Below are 26,784 nucleotides of genomic sequence, written 5' to 3'. Positions count from 1 at the left end.
GACACAGTGTTAATGTAAAAAGAAGTTTGTTAAAATGTTTTTCCTTTAAAAAAAACTGAGTTACTTTACTCGTGTTACTTATTTAATGAAAGTGCTGTTGGATATTTGCCCTTAAAATTTTTACTCTACCTTCAGATAGAGTATTCAAAGTAGGGTAAATCTTGTTGGTTTGGTACCATTTTATGTTTTAACTGTGGTGTTCTTCTGTTACTATTTGAAAATACATGCATGTACTTAATTATCCAAAACGTAGTAATGGTTCTCCATAATAAACTCATTATTGAAATTTAATCAAACCATATGAATAATTTAGTAGGGAATTATTAGAAGTTAAATTTTGAGGACTATAAAACCTGTTATTTTCTTGTGATTTAAGAATAAAACCTGATAGTTATTTAGCTCTCACTGACTGCAGTGCTTTTCTGTGGGCTTTAGTCCTGATGTTCCAGTCAGAAAGGATACAATTTTTCTTTAAAAATGTTGTTTTTAAACAGTAAAGTGAAACAGTAAAGAAGAATCATTGAGAAATTATGCCCCTTTGTTTGTGCAATAGCACAATGTATTGTAGAATAACTGAAGTTCAGTTCTTAAGCTGTTGAAGTAGTATGAATGAAATGAAGTAAACTCAGTACTTTTTTGACAGTAGAAATAGAATTCGGCATTCTGGGGGGAAATGGAAAAGGTTACTCTAATATGTTTGTTTTTTTTGACAGGTGGTTCTTTCTCTGCACTGAACTGCTGTACTTACAAAGCAAACCACAGAAATGCTAGGCAACTTTAAAGCTTTTTGCTGAAAATACGTCTTTATTTAAATACCTTATTCATCCTTTGTAAACATAGTTGGCATGTGTCATTATTTCTGAAAAACTTCTAATCCATCTCTTCTCTAAAGCTCCCGCTTCTGCTATTACCAGTAAAATTCCAGTGGCAAGAAAAGCAGTACTATTTTTGCTTGTGTGAAGTCAGTAAATTAAGGTCTGAGAGTTGCATTTGTGAGCTGTTAGGGACATTTTCTCTTAGAAAATACGGAATATGAAAGTAGGCATAACTCTGCAGCCTAAGGGAAATCGGGAAATCTGGAAATATGATTTCAGCTTTGTTCCAGTTGGAACCAGTAGTCTAGACTGCTGTAAAATCATGAGAATTTTGCTTTAGGAAATGGGAGAGTTCACCAAGTACAAAACCTGTATCTTTGTAGAATATATATACATTGGTGCAACTGGAAGTAGGTCAGTAGAAAATAAGTTGTTAATAAAATCTCTTTGAAATGGAATGAAAACCAAGTTAAAGGCTATGTTTCTAAACCTCAGCGAGGGTGGCATGTAATGTTTTCCAGAGTTACTCTCTTTTAGTCCTAGCCTTTGTTTCGCTTTAAAGGTTAAAACTCTTTCAGTTGGATTACAAAGTAAAAATGCTGCCATTTAATTTTGTTTCATTTTGACATCTTTGCCTGTTCTTGGTTTAGGTACTTGTGCAGATCGGAGCATTCTCGTGTGAGTTGGATTTGTTATGTAGATTAAAGCACACTCATCCTAGAGTTGCAGTGCTCTGTGCCATTTCTGATGCTAAAATTGGTTTCTCATGCCCGTATACAGCTGAGAGGATGGAGTTCTCCACCACATTGTATCTAGCAGTGAAGCTGGTTTAAGAGACATCTTCAGGGACTCTTACACTCGCTCTGCCTCCTGAGAAATTGTAGTGTTGTGCCGTGCCCTAATTCACGCTGTCCTGAGACTCTTCAGAGTCACTCTGACTCCAGTCTGTATGTGGGCCGTGATGAGTTTCTGTATACTATCTGATTTAACACCTGTCAACACTTCGGTTAGAAGCCTGGCATCATGCAACATCCCCATAAAATTAACTTTAAAACTAGTCTCAGAATTTTAGAAGTGAGGAAAATATTAGTTGCTAGTATTTTTAGAGGGATTGTTGAGAGTTTTCCCATTGCTTTTCATAATTTTTATCAATCTGCTTGAGAACAAAGCTATAGGCAAAAATAATTTCATCAGGAAGTTGAAAAGGTGGAAGGGTAAGTAATGACAGGTTAGTTCTACAGGTCAGGTTATTAATCTGTGCTGATGTGCACAGCGGGTATTTCAACATGGTCAAAAGCAAGTTAGTTTATCTAAAAAGGAAAAATAAAAAAGTGCAAGTCCTCTTTACAAATTGCCAGAATTGTGTTTTGGAAGCTTGTCATCCCAATATTGTTGTATCTTGGTACTTGACTACTTTGAGCACTCTTTAAGTTGACGCCGCTACTGAAGGAAACGGTTACTCATCTTCACCACTTCACCATTGCTGCTCAGGCAGAATAACAATTCAAAGTCATTCGCCGCCTTGAGTCACCTGCACTCTCAAAGTCATAGAAACAAATCAAGGGCGGGGGGGGGTGGGGGGGGTAGTAAAAAATAGAGGCACACAGTGGTTGTAGGCAAGGAGAGGGAAAGTAGTATAGTTGGAAAGGCTGGAGTTGCTACACCAGTAGCTGGAGGAGTGCCCCGAATCAAGCCCTGGTGTACCTCACTCCACCGGAATGCTAAGAAGCACAAACACCAAAGGCAGCACTTTGAGCTACTAAAGTGCTCTGGTTTGCTTGTGGGCCATCCTTTTCCACATGCCAATCCAGGTGCATCTCTGGCCTGCAGACTAATGGATTGTGGAAGTGATCCTATTCAAAAACACTTTATTTTTCAGGTTAGTTTTCATTTGGGTCAGTGTGACTTGATGCAGTCACTTACCCCCTCCTTGTGTTGGCCAGAGCTATCTGACAGTCTTGGGTTGGCAGAATTGTTTTTCAGGTTAGTTTTTGTTTGGGTCAATGTGACTTAATGCAGTCACTTACTACCCCCTCCTTGTGTTGGTCAAAGCTATCTGACAGTCTTGGGTTGGCAGAACTGTACTTGCAGTGACAGCTTAATTTGGAATACTGTGTTCATTGGGTTTGACCTTATTAAATCAACCTAAAGATTCATTAAACTGCACCCTGGGACTGAAGCAGTACCACCCTCCCCTGTGCATTTTTACAGCCATGCAGTGAACTGCTTCAGGAAGCAGAGCTATCTGAAAAGTTACCTGGCCAACAAAAGGGATGTTTCAGTGGTGTCACTCATCAGTTGCATGCATGCTGGAGTAATGGAAGGACAGGTCTGACAGATTTGGGTTGACTCACACTGCAGTAAAACTGCACCTTGAGAAATTTTACAAACATCCCTTACCCCCCCAATTTGACGAGGCAGTATCTGTCTACAAAATGGTGTCCCTTGTTTCAGAGAACTGCAAATATAAGTGCACTGAATGATGTGCTACCCTTCCACATCTGAGAAGGAAACTAAGATACAGAGGAGAATGTTTTCTGGTTAGGAATAATTGAAATCAGTGCTGCGTTTAATCGCAAATGTGTGGCTTGTGCTGGTGCCAGTAATTTTGAATGAATGTGAATGTTGTGGAATCCACGATGAGTTTTCTAATGTTTTAGCTGACTGGCTGCTGTAATAGATCATACCATTCATTCTAATACATGATTGCTTTCAAAATAAATGGATTTTATATTGGAATTCAGAATTGTTGTGGTAATATTCAGTGAGAGGTACTGACACACACTTCTTTATCTAGGAATGTTTGGTTTCCTCTTTTTTCCCCTTGTTGTCTTTCCTATTTGAACAAAAGAAAGAATTTGAGGTTTCAGTGTTTTTCAGGCCTCCCTAAGCCCAACGGCTCACAGTTCTGTACCAGTATTATGATTATGAGATGCGGTCTTTGATGTTTACACTGGTCTTTTCCTGTTCTGCAGTCCAAACTACTGAGTCTTGTGCTGTGACTTGAACTGGAGTAGGCGGTACAGGCCAGTGCTTGCAAACAGATTTGTCTTTATGCCAGCTCTCATTCTCTTCCCCCCCCCCACCTCCTAATGCCTGTGGTAGTGGCTTGTTCTTGAAACGAGGACTTGAGCTAACTTACAGGATGTGTATCTGTCTGTAGAGGAGTATGTATGTGCATACATACACATATAAAAAAATTAATCTTTTATTTCCATATAATCACACATTCAAAAAATGCTGTACTACCCAGCAGACGGGCACCATAAATAGCTCTCACCACCCCAAGCACGAACTGATAAAATGCAAGTAGTAGAATATTGTGTGTCATCCCAAAGCCAGCATTATTAACACTCCACAGGGCTCATAGCAGAACAGATCATGAGTTTACTGTTGCACGTGAAGCTCTTCCAGAATTATTCATAGAAAGTGAAAATGCTGCTTCCTTAGCTGTTGCTCATTTAACTCTTATTTCTTACACTTCAGGGCCTGAGAGTTGTGCAGAATATGTAGTTAAGGACTCTTTGATAGGCCAAAAATCTGTCTGCTGTTGAAAAATGTTTGAATATAATTTTGTTTATTCTTTGAAGAGACAGTGTTTACAGGGAGCTTGCACTTTTGTGGTGGTGTATGTATTGAAATTCTGCAGTTGCCAAACTTCAGCCAACCTTAGAACTGAATTTCACCCATTTTTCTAGTAGTGAGTTGTTTGGAAACTTCTATGAAAATAGCTGCGCAGTAGTGTTGCCAGAAACTGTTGGATGCATGTTTTTAGATAAGATAAATGCATGTTTTTAGATAAGATAGATGAATGTTTTTAGATAAGAGAAGTTAAATTTTGTGCTTATGTAATGTCTCATGTATGCTTAAGAAAGATCAAGTGTTTTATTTTGACAGTCACCTGGTCAACTAGTTGTCATTCTCTTGCAGAGTTTGTGAGAGATCTGTTGTCCTTTATAGGTAACATTTCCCCTCCTTTTTTAATTTTTCCCAATCATTGTTTTTTATAATTCCTTCTAATGTTTTAGCTGCTTTTTAAATCTCCAGCATATGAACGTGCTGAGCCTCTGTTCAATTTTTGAGTCAGAGAAACAAAAACAGAGAATAAACAGATTTTTAAACAACCACTGGTTATTTTTGCTTGTGGCTTCAGGCACTTCAATCCAGTGCTCTTGATAAAGTGTGCACTTTCTTATCTGTTCTGGGCAATAACTTTTTAGGCTGAGGCTTGCTGCCTTCTCTGTAAGCTGCTCGGATTTCTCCTTGGTACTGCCTCTGGCACAGAAGTAGACATTTGTGAAATGACCAAAGCCTCTCCCAGTCGTTACCAAATTTATGCTTCGGTACAGGTTAGTATTGTTTCAGGTGTCTGATTTTATAGAAGGAATCAGCCACATCTTCCAGCTATTTCAAGTAAAGGCAGAAGTTACTGCTGCAGTGTGTACACTGTCTTGAGACAGTGGTACTATTGCATTGGTAGAATTTATTGAATAAGTTTAAATAACTGTACTGTGAGACTCTTACAAACTATAACATTTAGTGGGTAACAAAATATTTCTAATAAAGTATTAAACTAGGTGTTAAAGTAATTTTAGGAGCTTAACCTCAAAGAGTGGATCAACTTCTATGTTTTGTGCTTTTGGGGTTGAAATTTCTCAAATTTTGTCATAGAGAGGATAAGTGATTTTCTGGCTGAACATGACAAAGCATTTCGCAAGTACAGAGCTACTATGCCTCAAGTGTTTTAAGTATGTTGCACCTGTAAAATTTTTCTGCGATTCCTATTTTAGGCATTCTTTATGAGAATATTGCTGGCAGCTGTTTAAATGATATTTAGTACTTGCAGGTTGCTGATTTCGGCAATGTAGTTTAGCAAAGTGTTATTTTAATCTAAATTCAGCATAGTTAATTCTGAGACTGAACTTGAATAGTGTATTTTAATATGTTAAATATATAGATAAATTTTAAAAAAATCCCTTTTTTTTTCTTAGATAATGAAATTGTTATACTAATTAGAGAGCTTCAAAATAAAGCAGAAGTGTATCTAGAGGTTAAAATGGGAGAAGTGTATCTAGAGGTTAAATGGGACAATGCTGCACAATGCAGGTGATGTGAGTCACCAACAATGGTCTGGGAAATCTGCCTAATGGTGGGTAACGGATGTGTGTACTGGGTATGGTTATATCATGAAGTCTTCATCTGAACTCCATTTCTAGCAAAATTGCAAGGAAATTGCAGTGGTCTCTGTGGTTTGGGGAACATCTGTGATCTTTAAATATTTCACTAATAAAGTTTTAGCATGGGAAGACTCCTTACTGGAACTTCTTAAAAAAAGAAAATAAAAAAATCAGACATCTATTGACAACAACAAAAGTCTTGCATTAACGTTTTATATCCGATATATTGCCTGCTTCTTATCTTGGCAAAATCTGTAGCTATAAAACTCTGTGATTACATATGAGGAATGTTGAGAGACAGGTACAGCAGTTATGGGCATATTCCAGCCATCCACAAGGCAAGAATTTGATGGAACTGATAGGCAAAATAGTTGCAGAACTCTGATGGAGGAGATCAGGAATTACTTAAAGTTCTCAAACTATTAGAGAAGAATTCCCAGAGAGGAATTTTATTAGCCTGAAATTAAAATAACTGCAGAAGATCAACAAAGCCACTACAACTCATTATTCTTTAAAATAGTATTGCTACTCCAGAAAGGTATAGTGGAGTTCTGTAAAAGTAATTTGATTTTTTTCCTTTAATTAGGCAAAAGAGAGTCTTAGTTTTGAAAATAGAGTACATGTTTTGGATGAGGGATAATTTTTGATCAGCTGAATGTAGCTATATGGCTTGAAGATACTATTAAAATGTTTGCCAAACTTGGCACCAGCTGAAAATATAGTCCTGTGATTGGGTGTAAACATCAAGATTCAACAAATAAAAACAGATACAAGATAGAGGCATGAATGGGAAAATCTCTGTTTTTTTTCCTGTCTTCCCATCTTTTCCTCAGTCTGCTGCTTTTGCCTTTTCTCTTATCCTTTTTTACTTTTTCTTTGTCATACAAATGCACCTCCCATAGTGAAAATGGAAAAGTCTGCATTCTTGTGTGAGATACTGTAGCATGAAATGAACAGTAAAAACCTTAAAAATAACATTTTAAATACTGTCATATAAAGTCCCCCAAAATGCTTTCTGAAAATGATATATTCAATTTGAAATATTTCCACATTTTTAATATGGGCAATTATGATAATATTACAAGTTTAATTTGTTGAAAACTTTTCGTATTATTCTGTGCTATCTGTATTATAATAAAATACATAGGCTTGTCATATTCATTTTCCAGGCTTATTTCTCAGAAACTGAATATCCTGCACATAATCATTATGTCTTCAGCATCATCACGTTGCTGAGCACTGTGGTTTTGACTTTCATATCCTTATATTAGCAATATTGGTGCCTTTTATTTTGCCTTTAGTCTCCCCATTTTAAAGAAAATAGAAAATTTCATTAAAATGCTCTTTTATTCTTTTAACATGTATTAGAAATCAGTCTGTGTTACTAGGGTTACTTGCCATTATTCAGAGTAAAATAAATTATACTTATTAAATAGTTGATATTAAATAGTTAATAGATTAAACAGTTATTTATAAGTTATCAAACTTACTAAATAGGCCAGGTTGGACCTGGCCATGAGCAGCCTGGTCTAGCGGAAGGTGTCCTGGCACATGGCAGGGGGTTAGAATTAGATGAGCTTTAAGGTCCCTTCCAACCCAAGCCATTCTGTGATTCTAATAGATGAATTCTACCAATACAATACTTTTCCATGCACTAATTATAAATAATTTTCTTCCTCCTTATTTAAGAGTTAAAGAAACTTATAGCCAGGAAGCCACTCCACGTATCTTTCAGGTTCAGTTTTTCACACACCAATTTTTTCCTGTTTAAGAATTCCCTGAAACGTTGTTTTTAATGGGGTTACTTAAAAATAAAATGAAGCCACCAGCCATACGCAGAGTAAGCAGATTTCTGCATTTTGCTTTCATTCCATTCTAGAGTGCTCTGTTTTTAAGCTTGGTAGCTGCTTAAAGAGAAAACTTTTATTTTTTGTGTTAATCGTATGGATAGTGCTCAACAGGTAGCAAAATTTTCTGGTAAAGTAGTGCTTCACTGGAAAGTGCTAATTGGTCTGAATAGAAATTCTTTGTTGCAGTGTGTCTGATTTAGCAGGTGCAGTAGCTGGTACACCACCAGCTGGATGAAGTTTGCAGCAGTGAGATGAACAGGAATGTCCGTGTCAGCCAGTGCCTTCTGGGGGGGAGCAGGTTCTGGTTCCATGTGCCATTGGTTGGTTAAGGGAGTTTGTTTTTGTTGTTGCTGGTTGGTAATACTAGTTTTGACTGTAAAATAGCAAAACTTTTTCACAGTTTTACAGATAGGACTTTTGTCCAGCCATTCACGTGGGAATGTGAAACTCGCATCTTCTGCATTCTAGGTAATTGTTGTTAATATGACAGTTCTGTATTAAGGCTCCAGGAGATGACAGGAACATAGACAAAATTCTTCAGTGAGATTTTATCACTTGATATGAGTTTGCGCTAGGGTTTCACATGATTTGTCTCCTAATGTTCGGTCTTAAGGCCCAGTGGAATCTGGTGCCTAAAGAAACTAGAAAGTGAATGCCATGGCTAAAGAGTATTTTTTTGTTCACTTTGATACCTTTTTGTGCTATGGAGTATGATAGTATTATGTGTAAATGCCAGTCATTGAACGAGTTCCGTTACAGAAATTTTGATTTATCTCTTCTTCTACTGTCATAGACCATGCAATCAGAGCTAAAGAACGAGGTAAAAATATTTCGCATCATTTTTTGCTTCAGTAGCTATAGCAAGTTTTCAACTCACCAAAATGTATAAGATTGCTGAAATAGAAAAAGACCCCAAACCTTTTTTCTTAGAAAAAAACCCCAAACCTAGTTTTGTCTCATTTATTGGTTATATTGGAACACAAGCAGGAAAGACAGAATGATATGCTTTATACGCCACCTGCTTTTGGATGGCTTGAGTCAGAAGACTGTGATGTACCGCGGGATGTACCTGCACTCTGGTTGTAGAAATAGACATGGATATAGTCTTTAAAACACCAGTATTGCTGGAAGCATAGCCTTTAGTCATGTTTCAGTGTGAAACTCTTAACGTGATTTTGTGAGAACTGAGCCTAAATATTCACTTCAAAATCAATTCTTACAGTCAATTTACAGTAGAGATGAAAATGCTATTGTAGTTCTTGTCCAGCACCACATTCTCTTTGGAAGAGGAAATGAATTATCACACAGCAGTGAGCTGGTTCTAAAGAATCCTCTCTCTCACATCTGGAGGCTATTATCAAAGTACTTGGGAAACTTTGTATGGAAATGGAAACGCCTTCACCTGGGGAATACAGTTTTAAGATTTTTTTTGTTTTGTTTTGCCCCAGCCATGTATAACACTTGCTAGTATACCTAGGGGAAAAGGACTATTTAATGAAATGCTTCTAACTGATGATATCTTGAATTATCATTAGAACATTTAAAGACTAGGCTCTTTTTAATCCCTCTGCAAATACTCTTTCGTTATGTATCTATCTATGGGGAAGCAAAGTTTCTGAGAACTTAGAACACTTTCAGTGTTTTTAATTTATCAACCTTCTTTAAAGTACTTAAACAATTGTCAGACTTTGGCAGGAAAATTGGCAAGAATCCCATTACAAATCTTTCCAGTAATAGCGACTAGATACTGCTGAGGACTCAATTGCTTTAAAAAAATAAAACAAAAATTGGTGCTGTAGCACCACACTGAAATCATGGATGTGTAGGAGATGGTGAGTGGCATGAGTATGAAAAGATAGTGTTCTGATAAATAAGTTCACTGCCTCTTACTTCTCATTATTTGAGAATACATACCCATACATTGTTAAAATGTGTGATTTGATCCACAGTATTATAGCTTGTGTAAAAGAAAAAGTGTGTGAAGCAGCTTAAAAGTAGGATAATAAAATACTGACAGTATTTCAATATGGTACAGCGAATTAACAATATTTCTCATCATTTCTTACATTAAAATTACTTTAAAAGGGTTTGAGTTGAGTAGCCAAGTGGTGTCATGCATCAAAAGCTGACTGCTATCAAAAAGTATAGTTAAAGAAATAATTTTTGCTAATGACAAACTATACCATGACCTAAGGTTGGATAGTACTCTGCACACTTGGAAAAGCTTCTAGCTGTTTGGGGAGCAGGAAACATGATGAGGTAGGTGAGTTAGTTTGGTTGATCATAACCAAGGAGGATTTCACAGAATTCCTAGTAAGTCAAATAATGTAAGTGAGTAGGGTGAATTCAGTGGAAGCTTTTAGGTTTAATGTCCATAAAAGTAAGGTGAAGAATAGAGAGAGAAAACAAAATTATTGACTTTATGAAGTTGAAAAGGACTAAGGGAAGACTGATGTGTCAATCTAGACCATTCAGTGAAATCTTTCACTGAACAAAAATCCTTAACACTGGGTAAGGAGCCAAATGGTAAATACTATGGATATTATTTTTTTCTTATATAAATTAGGCATGTGTGCTTTTTTGAATAGCATGTGAATGTGCTCTGTGCAGTACTGCAGTCCAGTGAACCTTTGCCTCGAAAGGTATGAGATGAGGATGTGATGAGAGTAGTTAAGAACCTAGAGGCAAAATAAAAGTGATGGCCCACAAAGGTAAATGGGAAATCTCTGGAAATAATAATTCAATTAAAATGAATAAATCAGTTGATTCTTGGGATACAAGTTTTGGAAATTACTGTAACAACATGGTTCTGAGACCTTGAATTTAAAGTGATGCATTCTCATATCTTATGCCAGTTTCTAATGTATAGAGATGAAGATAAAAGGGGGACTAGTAGGATTTGGGTATAGCTGCCTATTTCAGGCTCCATGTGCTTGCCACTATTAAGGTTAAGAAGTTGTGTCACAATTAGGTTGTTAAGAGTTTATGTACCAGAAAACTAAATTCTTCTTCCCACTCTGGTCTTGGCCATTGAATTCTAACTGCCTTCCCTTCTACTGTATCACATCTGTCTATGATCTAATTATACCTGTCAGAAAAATATCCGGGACTCTTTCTGAGGAGGTTTTCAGGCAGATTAGTAGGTTAGATTGACTCACAGTTATCCAGCATGTGTTGGGGCCAGTGCAAAATACACAGTGGCCCTGCGTAACTAGGAGCAGGACAGGGTAAGTAACGGGAAAGGGAGGAGACAGTGGCAGCAAGTGGCTAAATTGGTTCTCCATGGAACCAAAACCATAGCTGCTGGGAGAGGGGATTTAAACTGTGTGCTACTGTGACTCCTGGTTGGCAAACAGGTCTGAATTTCCATATGCGCTTTGTCTTCCTTCAGTGTTTTTTACCATGTCAGTGTGTACAGAGCTGTAAGAAAGATAAAGCCAGTCAGTTACAAGGGAAGTTCTGTTAAATTCCAGGCCATTTAAGCTGATAATAATCCACTTTCCCCTTAATGAGGAATTCTAACATCACACAAAAGCAAAGCCTGTTTTGATGGAGTGTTTGGGGGGTCGGGTGGGGGGGAGAGTATTTTTTGCCTTGTTTTGGGTTTTTTGTTTGTGGGTTGTTTTTTTTTTTTTGTGGTGGTGGGGTTTTTTGTTAACTACAGTGGATATAAATGAACTTGCAGGATGTTCTTATGTGAAGCATAGTGGTACTTGCTTAAAGACAAAAGGAATAGACTTGCCTTTAAAGTGTCATTTGGCTTGGAGAAAAAAAAACACGCTTCGCTATCACATACAGTAGTGAAGGAACTGAGGTTGCACAAAAATTATTTTAAATCTTCCAAATCTTACTACAATAAAAACTTAAAGTCAATGATAGTATAATAGGCAGTTCTGAACAAGATGTTATGTTTTGTCGAAGTTGTAGTGATAAGGAAGGGCAGTGTAGTGTTGTCCTTGCACATCTTGACTCTCATTTTTCCCATGGACTTGTTCATGGCCAGAGTACAAGATTTACTACATGCAGTGATAACACTATTAGGATTATCTTCTGGGCAGGAAGGACACCTTTTACTTCCTTTTGTGCTGTTGTAATCTTGGGAAGCATTTTTTTTCAATCTTTCCTTGCAGTAGTCCATACAAGTTACTGTAATCAAGTTGTCAATGTTACGTGACTGATTTTGCAGGGCAAAATATTCCACCACTATTGAAGTAGCATGTTCTAACTTGTGCAACGAAAGACATTTTGGATTAAGGCATTTGACTTTTTTTCCCATTTTCCTTGCCGTTTCGCCCCCATCTGTTGCATTTATGTTACTTGAGGAATCTTCTAGATTTACAGCAGAATCGGAATTCTGCTTTGTGTTCATTACAGAGATACAGCATGTGGCTAATTGTACAACCTCTCTTCCAAATTGATAACAATGCCTGTCCTGTTTCAATTATGGTGCTGTATGTGTGTGATACTTATTCATTATGCAGTTGCTTAAAAATATGCATCAAGGAAGTTACTTCAAATAATTAATGAATGGCTCCAAATACTGGTTTCATTACAAAATAGTTTTATGGTTTTTAGTATGTCTGATTAATTTAACATCTGGGCTCTTTGAAAATAGTCTTGAGTTGCTGGATGTAAGTAAAACAATACAGAATATGCTGTTCTACCCATGTGAAGGCAGTGGTAAATTTACTAATTACAGCAGCAAACTTCAAAAAAATGCATAGCAACAATGAGCTGGAAAAGAGACACATTCACATTATCGTAGAATGGTTTGGGCTGGAAGGGACCTTAAAGATCATCTAGTTCCAACGCCCTGCTAATGGGCAGGGACACCTTCCACTAGACCAGGTTGCTCAAAGCCCCGTCCAACCTGGCCTTGAACACTGCCAGGGATGGGGCAGCCACAGCTTCTCTGGGCACCCTGTGCCAGCGCCTCAGCACCCTCATATGTAAGAAGAATTTCTTCCAAATGTTTAATCTAAATCTGTCCTCTTTCAGTTTAAAGCCATCCCCCCTTTTCTTGTCACTACATGCGGTGTCAGTCACTCTTCCCTTATCCACCAACACTAACCCTGTCATAGAAGCTTGCCAGATTTGTCCTTAGTGTAGCCATGTTGGCTGTCACCAGGCACCCCCTTATTGTCCATGTGCCTTAGCATAGTTTCCAGGAGGATCTGCTCCATGGTCTTGCCAGGCACTGAGGTGAGAGTGACCAGCCAGTAGTTCCCCATGTTTTCCTTTTTTTTCCCTTTTTAAAAATGGGGGTTATGTTTCCCCTTTTCCAGTCAGGCCGAACTTTACCTCACTGCCTTAACTTTTCAAATATGATTGATAGTGGCTTGGTCATTTCATCTGCCACTTCCCTCAGGACCTGTGGATGCATCTCATCAGGTCCCATGGACTTGTGTGCCTTCAGGTTCCTTAGATGTTCTTGAACCTGGTCTTCTTCCACAACAGGCAGTTCTTCACTCAGTCCCTCCCTTTGCCTTCTGTGACTTTTCATTGCTTCCACCCTCTGTAGGCTTCCTTTTCGTGTTGGATTGTATCCAGGACCTTCTTGTTCATCCACGCAGGCCTCCTGACATGTTTTGCCTGACCTTGCCTTTGCTGGGAGCATCACTACTAAGGAGCTCCTCCTGAGCTTGGAGGAGGTAATCCTTGAGTATTGACCAGCTTTTTTGGGCCTCTTTTCCCTCCATGGTTTTATTCCATGGTACTCTACCAAACAGATCCCTGAAGAGGCCAAAGTGTGCTCTCCTGAAGTCCAGGGTAGCGAGCTTGCTGCACACCATCCTTGCTGCTCTAAGGATCTTGAACTCCACTGTTTCATGGTCACTGTAGCCAAGGCTGTCCTTGAGCTTCACATTCCCCACCAGCTCCTCCTTGTTGGTGAGAACAGGGTCCAGCATAGCACCTGTCCTCATTGGCTCTTCAGTCACTTGGAGAAAGAAGTTATCATCTATTCGTGGAACCTCCTGGATTGCTTATACCCTGCGGTGTTGTCTCTTCAACAGATACTGGGGTGGTTGAAGTCCCCCACGAGTACCACGGCTTGTGAACATGAGGCTGTTCCTATCTGTCTATAGAGGGCCTCATCCACTTGGTCTTCCTGTTTGGGTGGTCTGTAGCAGATACCCACTGTAATGTCGCCTGACCAGAGCTTATGGATCAGGATTAAAGGGAGGGCAGCCCTTTAATCCTGACCCATAAGCTCTCAGTCGGCTCCTCATCCATCCCCACGCGGAGGTCTGTGCACTCCAGCTGATTATTGACACGGCAACACCCCCTCCTCGTCTTCCCTGCCTGTCTTTCCTAAAGAGCCTGTATCCTTCCGTTCCAGCACTCCAGTCATAGGAACCATCCCACCACATCTCCGAGATGCCAGTAAGATCATAGCGCTGCAGGCATACACTAACTCCTCTTGATTATTTCCCTTGCTACGTGAATTTGTCTAGAGGCATTTAAGATGCGTCCCTGATGAAGCCAACTTACTGGCCGGAGTGACTGGAATTCCTTTGTACTGTTCTTCTAGTGCTCTCCTGCTGACCTGCGATTTTTCTCCAGGCTCTGGGCATCTCTTGTTGGCACTGGCATCAAACTGGTTGGAGTGGGATGAATTGAGGTTCCCCTCCCATGGCAACTTTAGTTCAGCCGTGGTCTGTGCATTTCTCTGCAGCGGGTGAAAGAGTAGGCAGAGTGACTGGCTTGCACAGTGTGTGTTTTTAGCAGTTGGATGAATGCCTCCCTGAAAGCTTTAAATTCTTTAATTTTCAGTATGTTCATAATGTGTTAAAGTGACCTAGCAGTCTGCATAACAACTTCATTCTAGTTGTTTTTGCTAGTTTGAGTGACGTGTTTGCAATTCTTTACTATCTCTAATGTAATAGTCGGAGCATTTCACTTACATGTTTGCAGAGCCTGAGAGCGTAAAATCTTGGTATAATAATTAGAATTTGAAGGTACTATGGTAAAAATGGCAATAATGAAAATTTCTAGAATAGTTTTAACACTTTTATTTCTGCAGTCTAACTAAAGTACCTTCACCTACTGTCACCAGTATGTGACAACTTAATGGAGGTAGGTACATTAAACCAAAAGTAATGCAGAACGAATTTAATAGTAAATGTGAATAGCTGTGTTTTGTTTATGTTTGCTAGTAATTAGTGTTTTATTTGAGTGTTTAATTGTTTGGAAAAGAATGGATGATGTTACATTAATATTTTTAAATAACACTCTTCTGTCTCCTGCTTTTTGCAGAGAATGAACAATTTTCAGTAATGGGAGCTACAAAGTCTGTAGGGGTTTATACAAATGAATAGTAGTGCTCTAGGTTGTTTCAACTGTACAGCAAGACTTCAGTTAGACAATAGTGCTGGAATTTGAAAAAGTAGTGAGTTCATGTTACAGTGTCTTGATTTCGGCTGGGATAGAGTTAATTTTCTTCCTCGTAGCTGGTGCAGCCCTGTGTTTTGGCTTCAGTCTGAGAACAACACTGATAACACACCGATGTTTTAGTTGTTGCTGAGTAGCACTTACCCTGATCAAGGACTTTTCAGTCTCATGCTCTGCCAGTGAGGAGGGGCACGGGAAGCCGGGAGGAAGCAGAGGCAGGACACCTGACCCAAACTAGCCAAAGGGGTATTCCATACCACAGCACGTCATGCCCAGTATAGAAACTGGGGGGAGTCACCCGGAAGGGCAGATCGCTGCTCAGGGACAGGCTGGGCATGGGTCACTGAGTGGTGAGCAATTGTATTGTGCATCACTTGGGGGTTTTTTGTTTGTTTTAATTCTCTCTCTTGTATTATTATTATTACTAGTAGTAGTATGTTTTACTTTCTTTCAATTTTTGAACTGTTCCTATCTTAACCTGTGGGTTTTACCTTTTTCCAATTCTCCTCCCCATCCCACTGAGGGTAGGGGGAGTGAGTGAGCAGCTGCGTGGTATTTAGTTGCTGGCTGGGGCTAAACCATGACATACGGTTTGATCACTTTTCCCTGGACTAAAAACTGGCTTAGTATGATAATATTAGTACGTAACTCTGAAATAACTACTTCATTCTGCTAGAGAAATATTTATGTAATGGTAGAATCAAAACTTTGGGAAATTGAAACTTCTTCTAGACCTAAAGTGAAAACCTTAATACAAAGAGGAATTGGAGGGGGGTTTTGCTTGGTTTGGGCTTTTTTCTTTTTTTTGCAATTAGAACACGGGTAATTAGGATAGATCGGATGACATCTTGAATGTAATTTGCTTTAATTGAGTATTTATAGTGTGAATAACTTTAGTAAAGATTTTTCTGAACATGCAGATTCTTGGAAAAAATAATTGTTCTAAAATCTGTCCAGCAGTAGCAGTTCTTATCTCCTCTCTGCAGTTGTATTTTACTTCCCTCTGGTTCAATTAAATATTAACCACAACTTGCATTTTTTGGGGCTTACTTGCTTTGTCATAGTCTCTCATTGTTGCACTTGTGTATATTAGTAGTCGCGAGTGGCTTTCAGAGTGGGTTTAAGAATTGAAAATCTTTAATCGTTTGGACCTTTTCTTTGTCTATATAGAGTTTGTTTCAAGTTTTTAGGTTCATTAGCAGATTCCTTTAAGGGGTCAGTTTCTAGCTGTCACAATTAATACTGTCTTGCAGTGGTATGGTTAAAAATTTAAGTATGAAAATCTTTCTAAACCCATTCTGAGCGGTTGTTTATAAGATGTTATCAATATTTATTGGGTATCACGCAACTTGAATACTGCTGCTGCATTTTTTAAATTCCCGTGAGAAAACCTATAATTTGCAACAGGCCATGGAATGGAGTTGTAGGAGCTGTCGGAAGACTTGCAACTCTGGCTACATACAATTTATGAAAGACTTTTGGGAAGTATGCTTAACTTTACATGTTTATTTCTGTTGGTTCTGTGTATCTCAAGTAATACCAGTCCCACATGATTAGAAGTAACTTTTCTTTGTCAGACCTTAGCACAGAAAATAACTTGCAGTACGTTGTCATTTAATTTCTTTGGATTATTGGTCATATTTGTGAACTATAATCCTAGACCAAGACTTTGCGTTAGACAATATAATCATGAGGGCAGGAAGGGAAGGTAGTTCTTGTCATAGAGGAAATAAGACAAGGGATGACTGTAAACACATGAGTACCCCAGGAAATCATGGAGCTGTTGTTGGTCAGTGTGTTGTAGTTGAGGATATGCGGTTCTAGTATGAATAAGTGATTTCATTAAACATGGAATATCTTGTACTTCTAAAGACTTCAGTTGCTTTCTTAATTGTCACTTGATAACTAATTTCTCAGTTGTGCTAGAGGGCAAGAGTACCTGTTCTGTAACTGTTGAAATTTTGAGCGAGTTCTTGGCTGTCTAGCGAGTGTGAAGAGCTAAGCATGTGTTGTATTTAGTGTCTGGACTTTTTTTTTTTTTTTCACCTTTTCTTTTATTTTAACAGTTAATCTCATATATAGATTAGGAAGCATTTGGAAATAATTCTGTTGCGTAATACTGTAATCATTGGCAGTAGTTGCTTGGCTATAGAGACTACCCCCAGGCTGTAGGATTTTAGATAAAGTTAATTGCATATATTCAAGACATGTATAGAATTATTGTATTGAACTGCGATGACATTCCAACAAATTAATGGCTTTATTAATTCAATTTTTCCCAAATCTCGCATGTGCCCTGGTACTAGGAAGGATTTACATCATTATTTTAACTGTGGTCTAGCCCTGTGTGGTTTGTTTATATATTACTTTCATTATTTGCATTTTACTATATATTTTGTGTACCCCACATACATTATTTGTATTGCTTTGGTATCTGGGATGCTAGATAAAGATGAAGATACTATGTTGGTTTTTTGTGCATGTCATAAACAGAGCATCATGCACCAAAGACTTTATTATAAAACAAAAGACAGCACGCAAGAAGCAGCAGATATGTGACTATAAAGAAACAATGGAGGAAACATAGATCAGTATGTTAAATAGCAGTTGCAGCATGCCAATGGCCCAGCTACTGCCCAAGTGTTGTTTTGTAACAGAAAAGAAGTATCGAGGACTGCTTTGCTGAGAAACAGAATGAGGTTTTATGAATGTTTTTGGGCAGTTCCTTCTGAATACAGGAGCAGTATAGGAAAATGTTTAAAGTTGGCGCGTTTTCAAACAGGCAAGACAGTGCCAAATACTAGTTTCGTTACTTTAATGAATGTTTTGTTATGTGGTAAGAAAGTTGTGCGTTTTCACAGCACCATGCTGCCTTCTATATCTGGTTTTGATGTATTAAAGAAGGGATATATGCAAGATTTCATGCATATTGACATAAGAATATGAGAACCTGTAGAGGGATCTGAATCTAGGAGGGTATTCTGGTTATGAAGCTTATGATGTGCATAGGGAGAAAGGAGATCTGGCTTAGGGGAAAGATCAGGTGATTTCTTATATAGGTTATCTAAAAATTTAGTAAAATGACCGGTGTGGTGGTTTGTTTGGGAGGTTTTTTCTTTTTTTTTATTTCTTTGTTTTGTTTTGTTTAACCTTCCTTATTGAAAGAATCTGGTAGGGTTTGAAGCCTGTGTTACCTGTTTTTTTGATTCTGGTATCTAGGAAGGAAAGGTGATGTGTGACACTGCAACAGACAGACCTGTGCTGTCGATAGAAAGATGGTTTTGTCCTTTCAGCTAGTGTTTCAAAATACATCTTAAGAATATTTGTAGGGAAACAGGCCAATGCAGGTAGAATTTGGAATTTTATGGGCTGTGGTTGTAAACTTCTCTTTTATTCTGTTGTGTCCTCCCCCTTCCATTCCTTTCTTCATTTTTGGTTCTGCTATAGGTTGCTTCATAAAGGAATGTACTTGCATATTTATAGAAATTGAGGAGTTTTAAGTAACGTACTGTGGGAAAGGTTGTTGCCAAACATTTATTTTAATTTATAAGCTCTACTGTGTTTAAAACTGGGTCGCCAAACGCAGGGAGGAGGTGAAGTGTTTTCATGTTGGAAGCGGGGGCATGCTTAATAACGGAAGAACAAGCTTAGCATCATTTGAATGACACAATAACAAAAGAATTGTGGTAAGAGTAGGAGATGTGTTTATTAGTGTGTAAGGTCAATCTCCTGTTGTGTTTTACTGTTAATATTCTAGAGGTGAATTTGACCTGTCAAGACTTATCATTCTGTGTTTTCTCTTACATCTCTTTAATATGTGTAATGGGTATACTAAATCCAACTGGTATGCAATATGGCTGTTCTTCACAATTTTAACTCTTAAGGATGCTCAAGCAACATGGAGGAATGGGACACAAAGACCAATTTGATTAAGGTCATACTAAGAATCTGTGGCACATTTCCCCGTTCTGTGCTGATGTCTTAGAAGTCATCCTCATTCTTTAACAAACCCTATTCCAGAAGTTAAACCTGCAGCTTTTTATTTCTTCAAACTAAATTTTCACTTTCAGTTCACATGTTTCAATTAACTGGGGTTGTATAATAATCAAAAATAAACAATTTTGGTGGCAATTCAGAGGAGTTAGTACTTCCTCAGTGTGCTAGAAGAAACAAGGAGACCACATAGTTGATTTTTTTCATGATATAGATAAGGGTATTGGTGCAGGTTTCAGTATACAGAAGGAATAGATATGCGGCATTAGACATACTTTCCATGAGGGATTAAATTCTTACCTGGTATCTAGTTTGACTAAACCTGATCAAAGAATTGTGCGCCTGTAAAGTAGTTCTTCAGCTCTGTGCCTTGCTACAGGCAGAGCGTAAGACTGGCCTCTTAGGCTCCTCTCAAGTCTTGGCGTAGCTCTTAGATCAACTGCATTATACTGTGATGTATACGCTAGGCCAGATGACTTGCATCCCCTCATACTCTACACTGAGGCAAGTCGTCGCTTTGAAGTGGTCTGGGACTGCTTTGATGAAGTGGTGCTGCTATCTCCAACCTCCTTGGTGTACAGCAGTTTCTGTGCTGCAACTCAGGTTAAGAGTGGCAAAATAAGGAGAGCTGCAAAGCATATTTTAGTATCTTAACTTTAAATACCAACTTGAGTAAGCCTTTAAGTACCAGAGTAGCATTTCTCTTTTTCTGATGTTTGTCCTAACAAAAAAATTTTAGTACTGTGCTTGTGCAATGGAACATGTGTTGGTGGTATTGCATCCTTTTAGAAAATATTGTTTAGTAATAAGGAATAAAAGCAGAAAGCACTCAAATGGGTTTTTTCCTGTGTTTTTCAGATGGTGGTAAAAACCTTCATGGATATGGACCAGGACTCGGAGGATGAGAAGCAGCAGTATCTCCCATTAGCCTTGCACCTTGCATCTGAATTCTTCCTCAGGAATCCCAATAAAGATGTGCGCCTCCTTGTAGCGTGTTGCTTGGCTGATATCTTTCGTATCTATGCTCCTGAAGCTCCATATACTTCCCATGACAAACTTAAGGTAAAAAGGCTTTCTTCCTACCTCATTCTCCTTCTGAGGAAAAAACACAAAACCACACCACCCCACTCTCCCAACAAAAACCCCAGACCAACCTACCAACAACCCCAAACCACCACCCCTGACTTTTTTTGGTTTGGTTTTTTTTTTTTTTTTTTTTCCTAAATTGCATTTATACTCATGTTTAGTTTTATTAAAGAGATTTTGCTTTAGTCCTGTGAGTCAGCGTAGTGCTTCAAGGGCCAGAGATGTGTAAAGGAATGCTAGATAACTGGTATCTGTGTTGGTTGTAAGCTTTCTGTTAGTGCCTGAAAAAGACAATTTCATGTTCCCGTGTCATGAGTTTGTAAATAGGGGTAGATGTCACTACTGAAGGGTTGTATTTTTACTCTCTGCAGAGTCAAGCTTGTAAACACTTTATTGTTTTTTGACAGGACATTTTCTTGTTTATTACAAGACAATTAAAAGGCTTGGAGGACACGAAGAGCCCTCAGTTTAACAGATACTTTTACTTGTTAGAGGTAACACAATAATTATAACTTTCACTAGATGGTATTTGCTCTATAAGCCTAGGAAATGTAATCAGTCTTTCTCCAGATGTGCCCGTATGCCTGGGAAATTTCTTTTATTCTGTAAATCATACCAGGCTCATTAAAGTTCAATGAATAACTTCTTTTAGGAGTTATAATTCTGTTTGTGTTTAATAAGTTTATGCAGCCTATTGTTGAGAACATTAAACCGATTGGTGTTTATTAACATTTAGCCTTTATCTTACAATTCTATACGTTGTCTTTCGTATCATGCATCCTTGATGTTATATTACCTCATCAAAAGAGAATTTCAAATGCTGATTAAAATGCAAATCTGCTTATATTAATGATGGGAGAAGGCATATAAGATTTTGGTTTAAAAACACTAGAAAAATCTACTCTTGACAAGAAGTGTGGGGGTTTTATCAGTGTGTATTTAGAAACAGTATCTTGTTTGTAAACCTTTTATTGATGTTTAAAACTGTATTGTTTTGTGGCATGAAGAAAAAAGTTGAGAAACATGGATTTCTTATATTGATAATTTCTGTCAATCAGCTTTTATGCATAAGAAATAGGATTATTCTATATCTAGGTTTTTTCTGGATGTATGTTGCAAAGCCCTTTTGTGTTAAGAGCTCTTCATATGCAAAGCAAATATCCTGTCTCTTTCCCCAAAGGGTTTACAATCTATTGTATAATGTTTTTCCTTAAATAGAAAAAAATGTAACTAACATGATTATATTCATGTGACTTAATGTGAAGTTTTAATATCCTTAATATCCTATTTTTGTTTTAGAATTTAGCTTGGGTTAAATCTTACAACATCTGCTTTGAGTTGGAAGATTGCAATGAAATTTTTATTCAGCTTTTTAGGACTCTTTTTTCAGTTATCAAGTAAGTGGAATCACTTCAGTTTTATAACAAATTGTCAAACTAGCATCATTTTTGGGGGTAGACTGAATCCTTGCATAGCCTACAAATAAATATGACTGAATAGAGCAAGTCTTCATTCCTTCAAGCAAGGAGATACAGGGAAAGCAAATGAGTGTGAATTACTGACAGTATGGAGGGGTATGTGTCTAAAAGTAAACATGTTTTAAAATTTCTGGCCCATGTTTTAACAGTATACTGAGTTCTGACTCATTTATCTACATTTATATTGCCATGTTGTATTTTCTTCTTTGGTTTCTAAAAGCAAAGCTAGGGTGTTACAGATTTTTGAAGCTTTCTGTAAGAGAGGAAAGGCACATAAAATAGTTTTGAGATGTGGAGAGTGTGAGGGAGGGCAAGCTGGGACAGCATTAGACATTGTTTCTGAACAGTACTGTTAATATTTGTCTGAAAATTTAGTATTGATAATATTCTTTATCATCTTAGTAATAGCCACAACCAGAAGGTACAAATGCATATGCTGGATTTGATGAGTTCTATCATCATGGAAGGCGATGGAGTAACTCAGGAGCTGCTGGACTCGATTTTGATTAACCTCATTCCTGCACACAAGGTCTGCAAAGTAAAATATTATAGTAGTATACCATTATAACAACTTTTATTGCCTTTTGCTTGTTTATCTCTCCACACACTTTAGCCATCACAACTGCTGTTTGATTGTTTAGTTTTTTTCAAAGCCTTGGGGAAACAATGAATTGAAAATCTCCTTTGTTCATTAGCTGTGGCTAGATTATTCAGTATCAAGAGATTCTGCCTACTTGGCACCTCAGGAACTCTGTACTGAAACAGTAATAAAGTGTTTTCAAGCAAATGTAATATATAAGAAGAAAACGTTGTATCTTAAGGGTTGTTGGTTGTTTTGATTTTTAGGTTAGTTTTTTGGTTTGGTTTTGGTTTGGGTTGGGTTGTTTTTTGGGTTTTGTTTGTTTGTTGTTTTTTTTTTTAAATCGAGAAGATGTGAAGTATTATTTTTTTTTTTTATTTAAAATAAAAAAAAGATAATTCCCTAAGACCTCTGTGGTGACTTGCTGCTTGCCTCAGCTTGCCAGACTCCCTTCCACCTCCCTCATTGGTTTGTTTTATTGTTCTTTCCCAGTATCTTTCCCCCTTAAACTTTTCTCTTAATAAACCTAATTACTGTGTGAAGTACAGTACTTTTTTTAGTTAGTTGGTTGCTTTTAGTGTTCCATTCTTTTATGAGCTCCATAATCTTTCTGCCTTTTCTGAAGTTCAGCATGTCTTTAACTCACTTATAAGTGACCTCCGTCTCTTCCTAGAGAAGTGTTATGTGAGCTCCTCCCAGCAGATTGCTGCTGTCATGCAGGTGTTGTCTTAGCCCATCTACACAGCTACTTGGACATGTTTTTCAGAGATGCCCCCTTTACAGCCAGCTTCATGAACTGTCACTGATGCTGTCCTGGTTTCATTGTGTGAAACAACTTATCTGGTCACTGGGTCTGCAGTTGAACTTTTGAAGTACATTTACCATAATGGCTGAATAAAGTTGAAAGGAGAATAAACACAGCTCCCTTAGCTGTGAAATCGGGGAAGTGAGGTGCAGGCTGGAGTTGCCCTGCACTGACCAAGAAAATTCCCTTGCTATAACGCTTGTGCCTCTTACTGAATGTTGTGCGAAGAACAATTCAGTTTCAGATAAGAGCTACAGTAAATGAACTGTACTCTGATTACTGGGTATGTGTTTGTTCATTTAGTAATTTAAAATAATGACAAAATTAAGGCAGCTCCATCTGTGACTACATAATTAAAGTTAAATTAGCATATAAAATCAGGGATAATTCCTTTGGTTACCTAAAGAGGGAGAATTCCTGGAAATATGTATCACAGGAGTGACTAAACCATGGCCATTGTCATTTACTTGCAAAATCTCAGCAATGGATGTATAAAGATACCTATCTACTCAGGTCCTGAGTTTGCATTCCTTCTGTTGTGGCCATGAGATGGGAATATCATTCTCTCAGCTCATTTTTACCAACAGCAACAAGATGATCCCTTATTAAAGCTGCTAACAGGAAGGCAGGCATCTTATTCATAATAATGGAAAAAGAGTCCTTTTGAAAATACACTGTAAGTTGTTTATAATCAACTATAGACAGTAGAGATCAGGAGTGGAAATAGAGGAATGCGGATGTGTATGTCAGGTGCTGGGCATTGCTCTGAGGATGCAAAGACCTGGTAAACTTTTTACAACTGAACATCGTGTTGTGACTACTTGGTGTAGGCAAAGTAAAAGTGAGTATGATCCTTTAGCATTAACATTGTTAGCTTAATCATATAATTTTGCCTAATGAAGGAAATTCTGAAAAAAAGCTCTGAGAAAGAGGGAGGAAAACTTGGTGTAAATGTTGGGTTGTACTGCATGTTTAGTATTACTTAGAGGACTGGTGGGCAGTTCTTACTGGCTTTTGGCCATCATGACTGAGCAAATAATATGCTGTGGTCAGTGCTCAATATCATACTTCAGTCAGTATTTTGGTCTGTTCTAACTTGTTTGTTTCCTGTAACAACAGAACTTAAAATACTGCTTTGCCATGGTAGTAAAAAAAAACCCCAAACAACAAAACAACAACCAGAAAGTTCTTTTGTCTGCACTGCCAAGCAGAGTTTGACTGCAGTAATTATGTTCTTCTTTCATGAAAAGATCTCCTAGGAAATTCTGTGATTATATTATTTGTCTGTAGGTATGTAAATCAGAAGCACCATAGCTGGAAAAGCACAGTTTGTTTTCTTGTAGAGAACATATAATGAAGGTACTTTTATGTCCGTGCAAAGCAATTGAATACTAGTCATTCTCTGCTATGACATAATAAAATTATCAGTGTGGTTTAATGGAAGTTCATCTTTATAAAGGAGCTGAAATAACGTGGTTTGGATATAATATATTCCACTTTTCTGGTGGTTTTGTTTTTTAAAAAATTCTCTTGCATTGTGTAAGGCAGTACTGCAATAAAAAGGAATATGCCAGTACGTAGACGTGAAGTAGAGTCTACCTCAGCCTGTAAATTATATTCATTTGTACCTCCATTATCAGTAAAGTGGTTTTACCGTACATTGTTCTCTCTGTATGTGCTAATGTGGCTCTCCTCCAGTAAATCCAGGTTTTCAATAGCAGAATGGTGTGTCACATTTTGCTCAGACCACCTATGGCATGAAACTGTAGTTCTTTTTATTAACTTTAAAACCAGTGCTATTCAGTGAATATTTTTCTTGCCACTCTTACTATCAAGGTTATTCCTTAAAAACATGTATGTCCTGTAATTAAAATCAGTATTTTCTTCTGCATCCTCTGTAACATGGCCAATCCAGAGCTTTAAAGTTTTTGTTTTGTTTTTTTCTCCTAACAGATTGATTATTTGTTAATTATTTATTAATAGATACATACTTTATCAATATATATTTCTTTTCTAGGCTGTTTTGGTGTTTGGTTCTTTGGGAGTTCTTTGTGGTTGGTTGTTGTTCTCTTGGTTTTTGTTTGTTTTGTGGTGTTGGGGTTTTGGGGTTTGTTTTTTTTGTTCAGGGTGTTTTTGAGCTCCAGTGAGCCTGGCTAGGCAAAAAAAAAACCAAACCAAAAAACAAAGCCAACACAACTTCATTGCAGGAAATCTTTGAAGCTTTATTGAAGATCCAAATAAAATAAATTTTCTGTATGAGGTTGGCAGTCCTGTAGTTTCATACAGACGTATCTGCCAACAAGATTTTAATCAGGGTCCAATTTGGAGAGAAACTTTTGTTTTGAATTTGAGAAGAGCTCATACATATGTGTCTGTCTTCTATAAGAAGACATCAGCTTAGTGCTGTGGCGACTGAGGAGATACTTGTTTGAGCCTTTGGCCATTTATTTCTCATTGCTATCAGTTGATGAACTGTCTTTCAGTCTGTCATCTCATTAGCTAAAAGAACATTCTCAGTGTAGATTTGCCAAATACTGTCTTTCCAAGAATCAGTCATCCTTAGGCTTTACCTGTATTTTGTCTGCAGTCATTTGTAATTTTCAGGGCAATCGGCTAATCCACCGTTCTCCTGCACCCTTCCCCCTCCTCCTCCAAGCTGCATTAATCCCTAGATGAGATGAGATACTGCATATTGGATTTTGTGCAGATTTGGACAGTCACATTTTTCAGACGTGCAGTTACATTCTTTATCTTGCTCAAGAGTAATAAAAACAATGTTCAGATTTGTTATGTTATAATCAAATGTTTATTTGGAAAGTTTGCAGCTAACTTTGCCCAAGCATAGATGCTTTCTTTGGGTTATCTCAGAGCATACAGTACAGTCTGTGGAGAAGTCAGTGCACAGTTTTACCCTGTAGACAAGGCTGAACTTTGCTACAGGGTGTACTTTTCATGACTATGTGAAGCGAAAAAAACCCACATTTAAATAGTAAGTTAGACTAGTTCATTTTTCAGTTAATTACTGAAGTGTGTGGTAATGTGTATGGTAATGTTTCTTCAAGCTTTTTAATGTGATTGCACGTGGAAACTTTTTATAGGTATGAATGCAATGCTAAAGGTAACAACTGGAGTGATAAAAGTCTTAGAATGTGCAGAAGTGACAGTTTTGGATTAGATTTAAGTGTGTGGAAAAAATAGGTTTAAGATTTTTCTAAGTCTGTAGTTGTAGAATTAACATTACTGAACTTCGACAGCTTTGAAAAGAAATAGATTGGTGGTAAAACGTACCTTTCTAAGGTCATGGTCTTTCAAGGTTGGGAGAGAAAAGTAAAGTCATCTGAAATAGTTTGTCTCTTTAAAATTTTATTGTTATATTTTCTTTATTTCAGAACCTTAATAAACAAGCATTTGATCTTGCAAAAGTCCTGTTGAAAAGGACGGTCCAGACCATTGAACCGTGTATTGCCAATGTATGTAAATTAATTAATTCATGTTACCTACAATTAACAAGTGTTCTTGTTACTGTCTTGATTTATTGGAAATTTGTTTGTTTGTTTAAAAGTGACAGTTTATAAAAGATACATTTTGCAATACAGCTACCATTTTCC

General features: G+C 37.6%; 1 protein-coding gene across 2 annotated transcripts in view; it reads left to right on the top strand.

Annotated features, from left to right (window-relative positions):
- The window catches only part of PDS5A (PDS5 cohesin associated factor A), an 82,346-nt gene that overhangs the window by 10,587 nt on the left and 44,975 nt on the right, over window positions 1-26,784 (top strand). For both annotated transcript variants that reach the window (XM_030493346.1, XM_030493347.1), the window contains exons 3-7: window positions 20,086-20,289; window positions 20,721-20,807; window positions 21,613-21,710; window positions 22,194-22,320; window positions 26,566-26,646. In XM_030493346.1, coding sequence (XP_030349206.1) covers window positions 20,086-20,289; window positions 20,721-20,807; window positions 21,613-21,710; window positions 22,194-22,320; window positions 26,566-26,646 — 597 coding nt within the window. The remainder of the gene's footprint in view (window positions 1-20,085; window positions 20,290-20,720; window positions 20,808-21,612; window positions 21,711-22,193; window positions 22,321-26,565; window positions 26,647-26,784) is intronic.

This window comes from Strigops habroptila, chromosome 7, assembly GCF_004027225.2.
Source record: "Strigops habroptila isolate Jane chromosome 7, bStrHab1.2.pri, whole genome shotgun sequence".
NCBI classification, from domain to species: Eukaryota; Metazoa; Chordata; class Aves; order Psittaciformes; family Psittacidae; genus Strigops; species Strigops habroptila.
The sequence above is the reverse complement of the archived record's forward strand: the minus strand, read 5'-3'. Positions and strand labels throughout refer to the sequence as shown.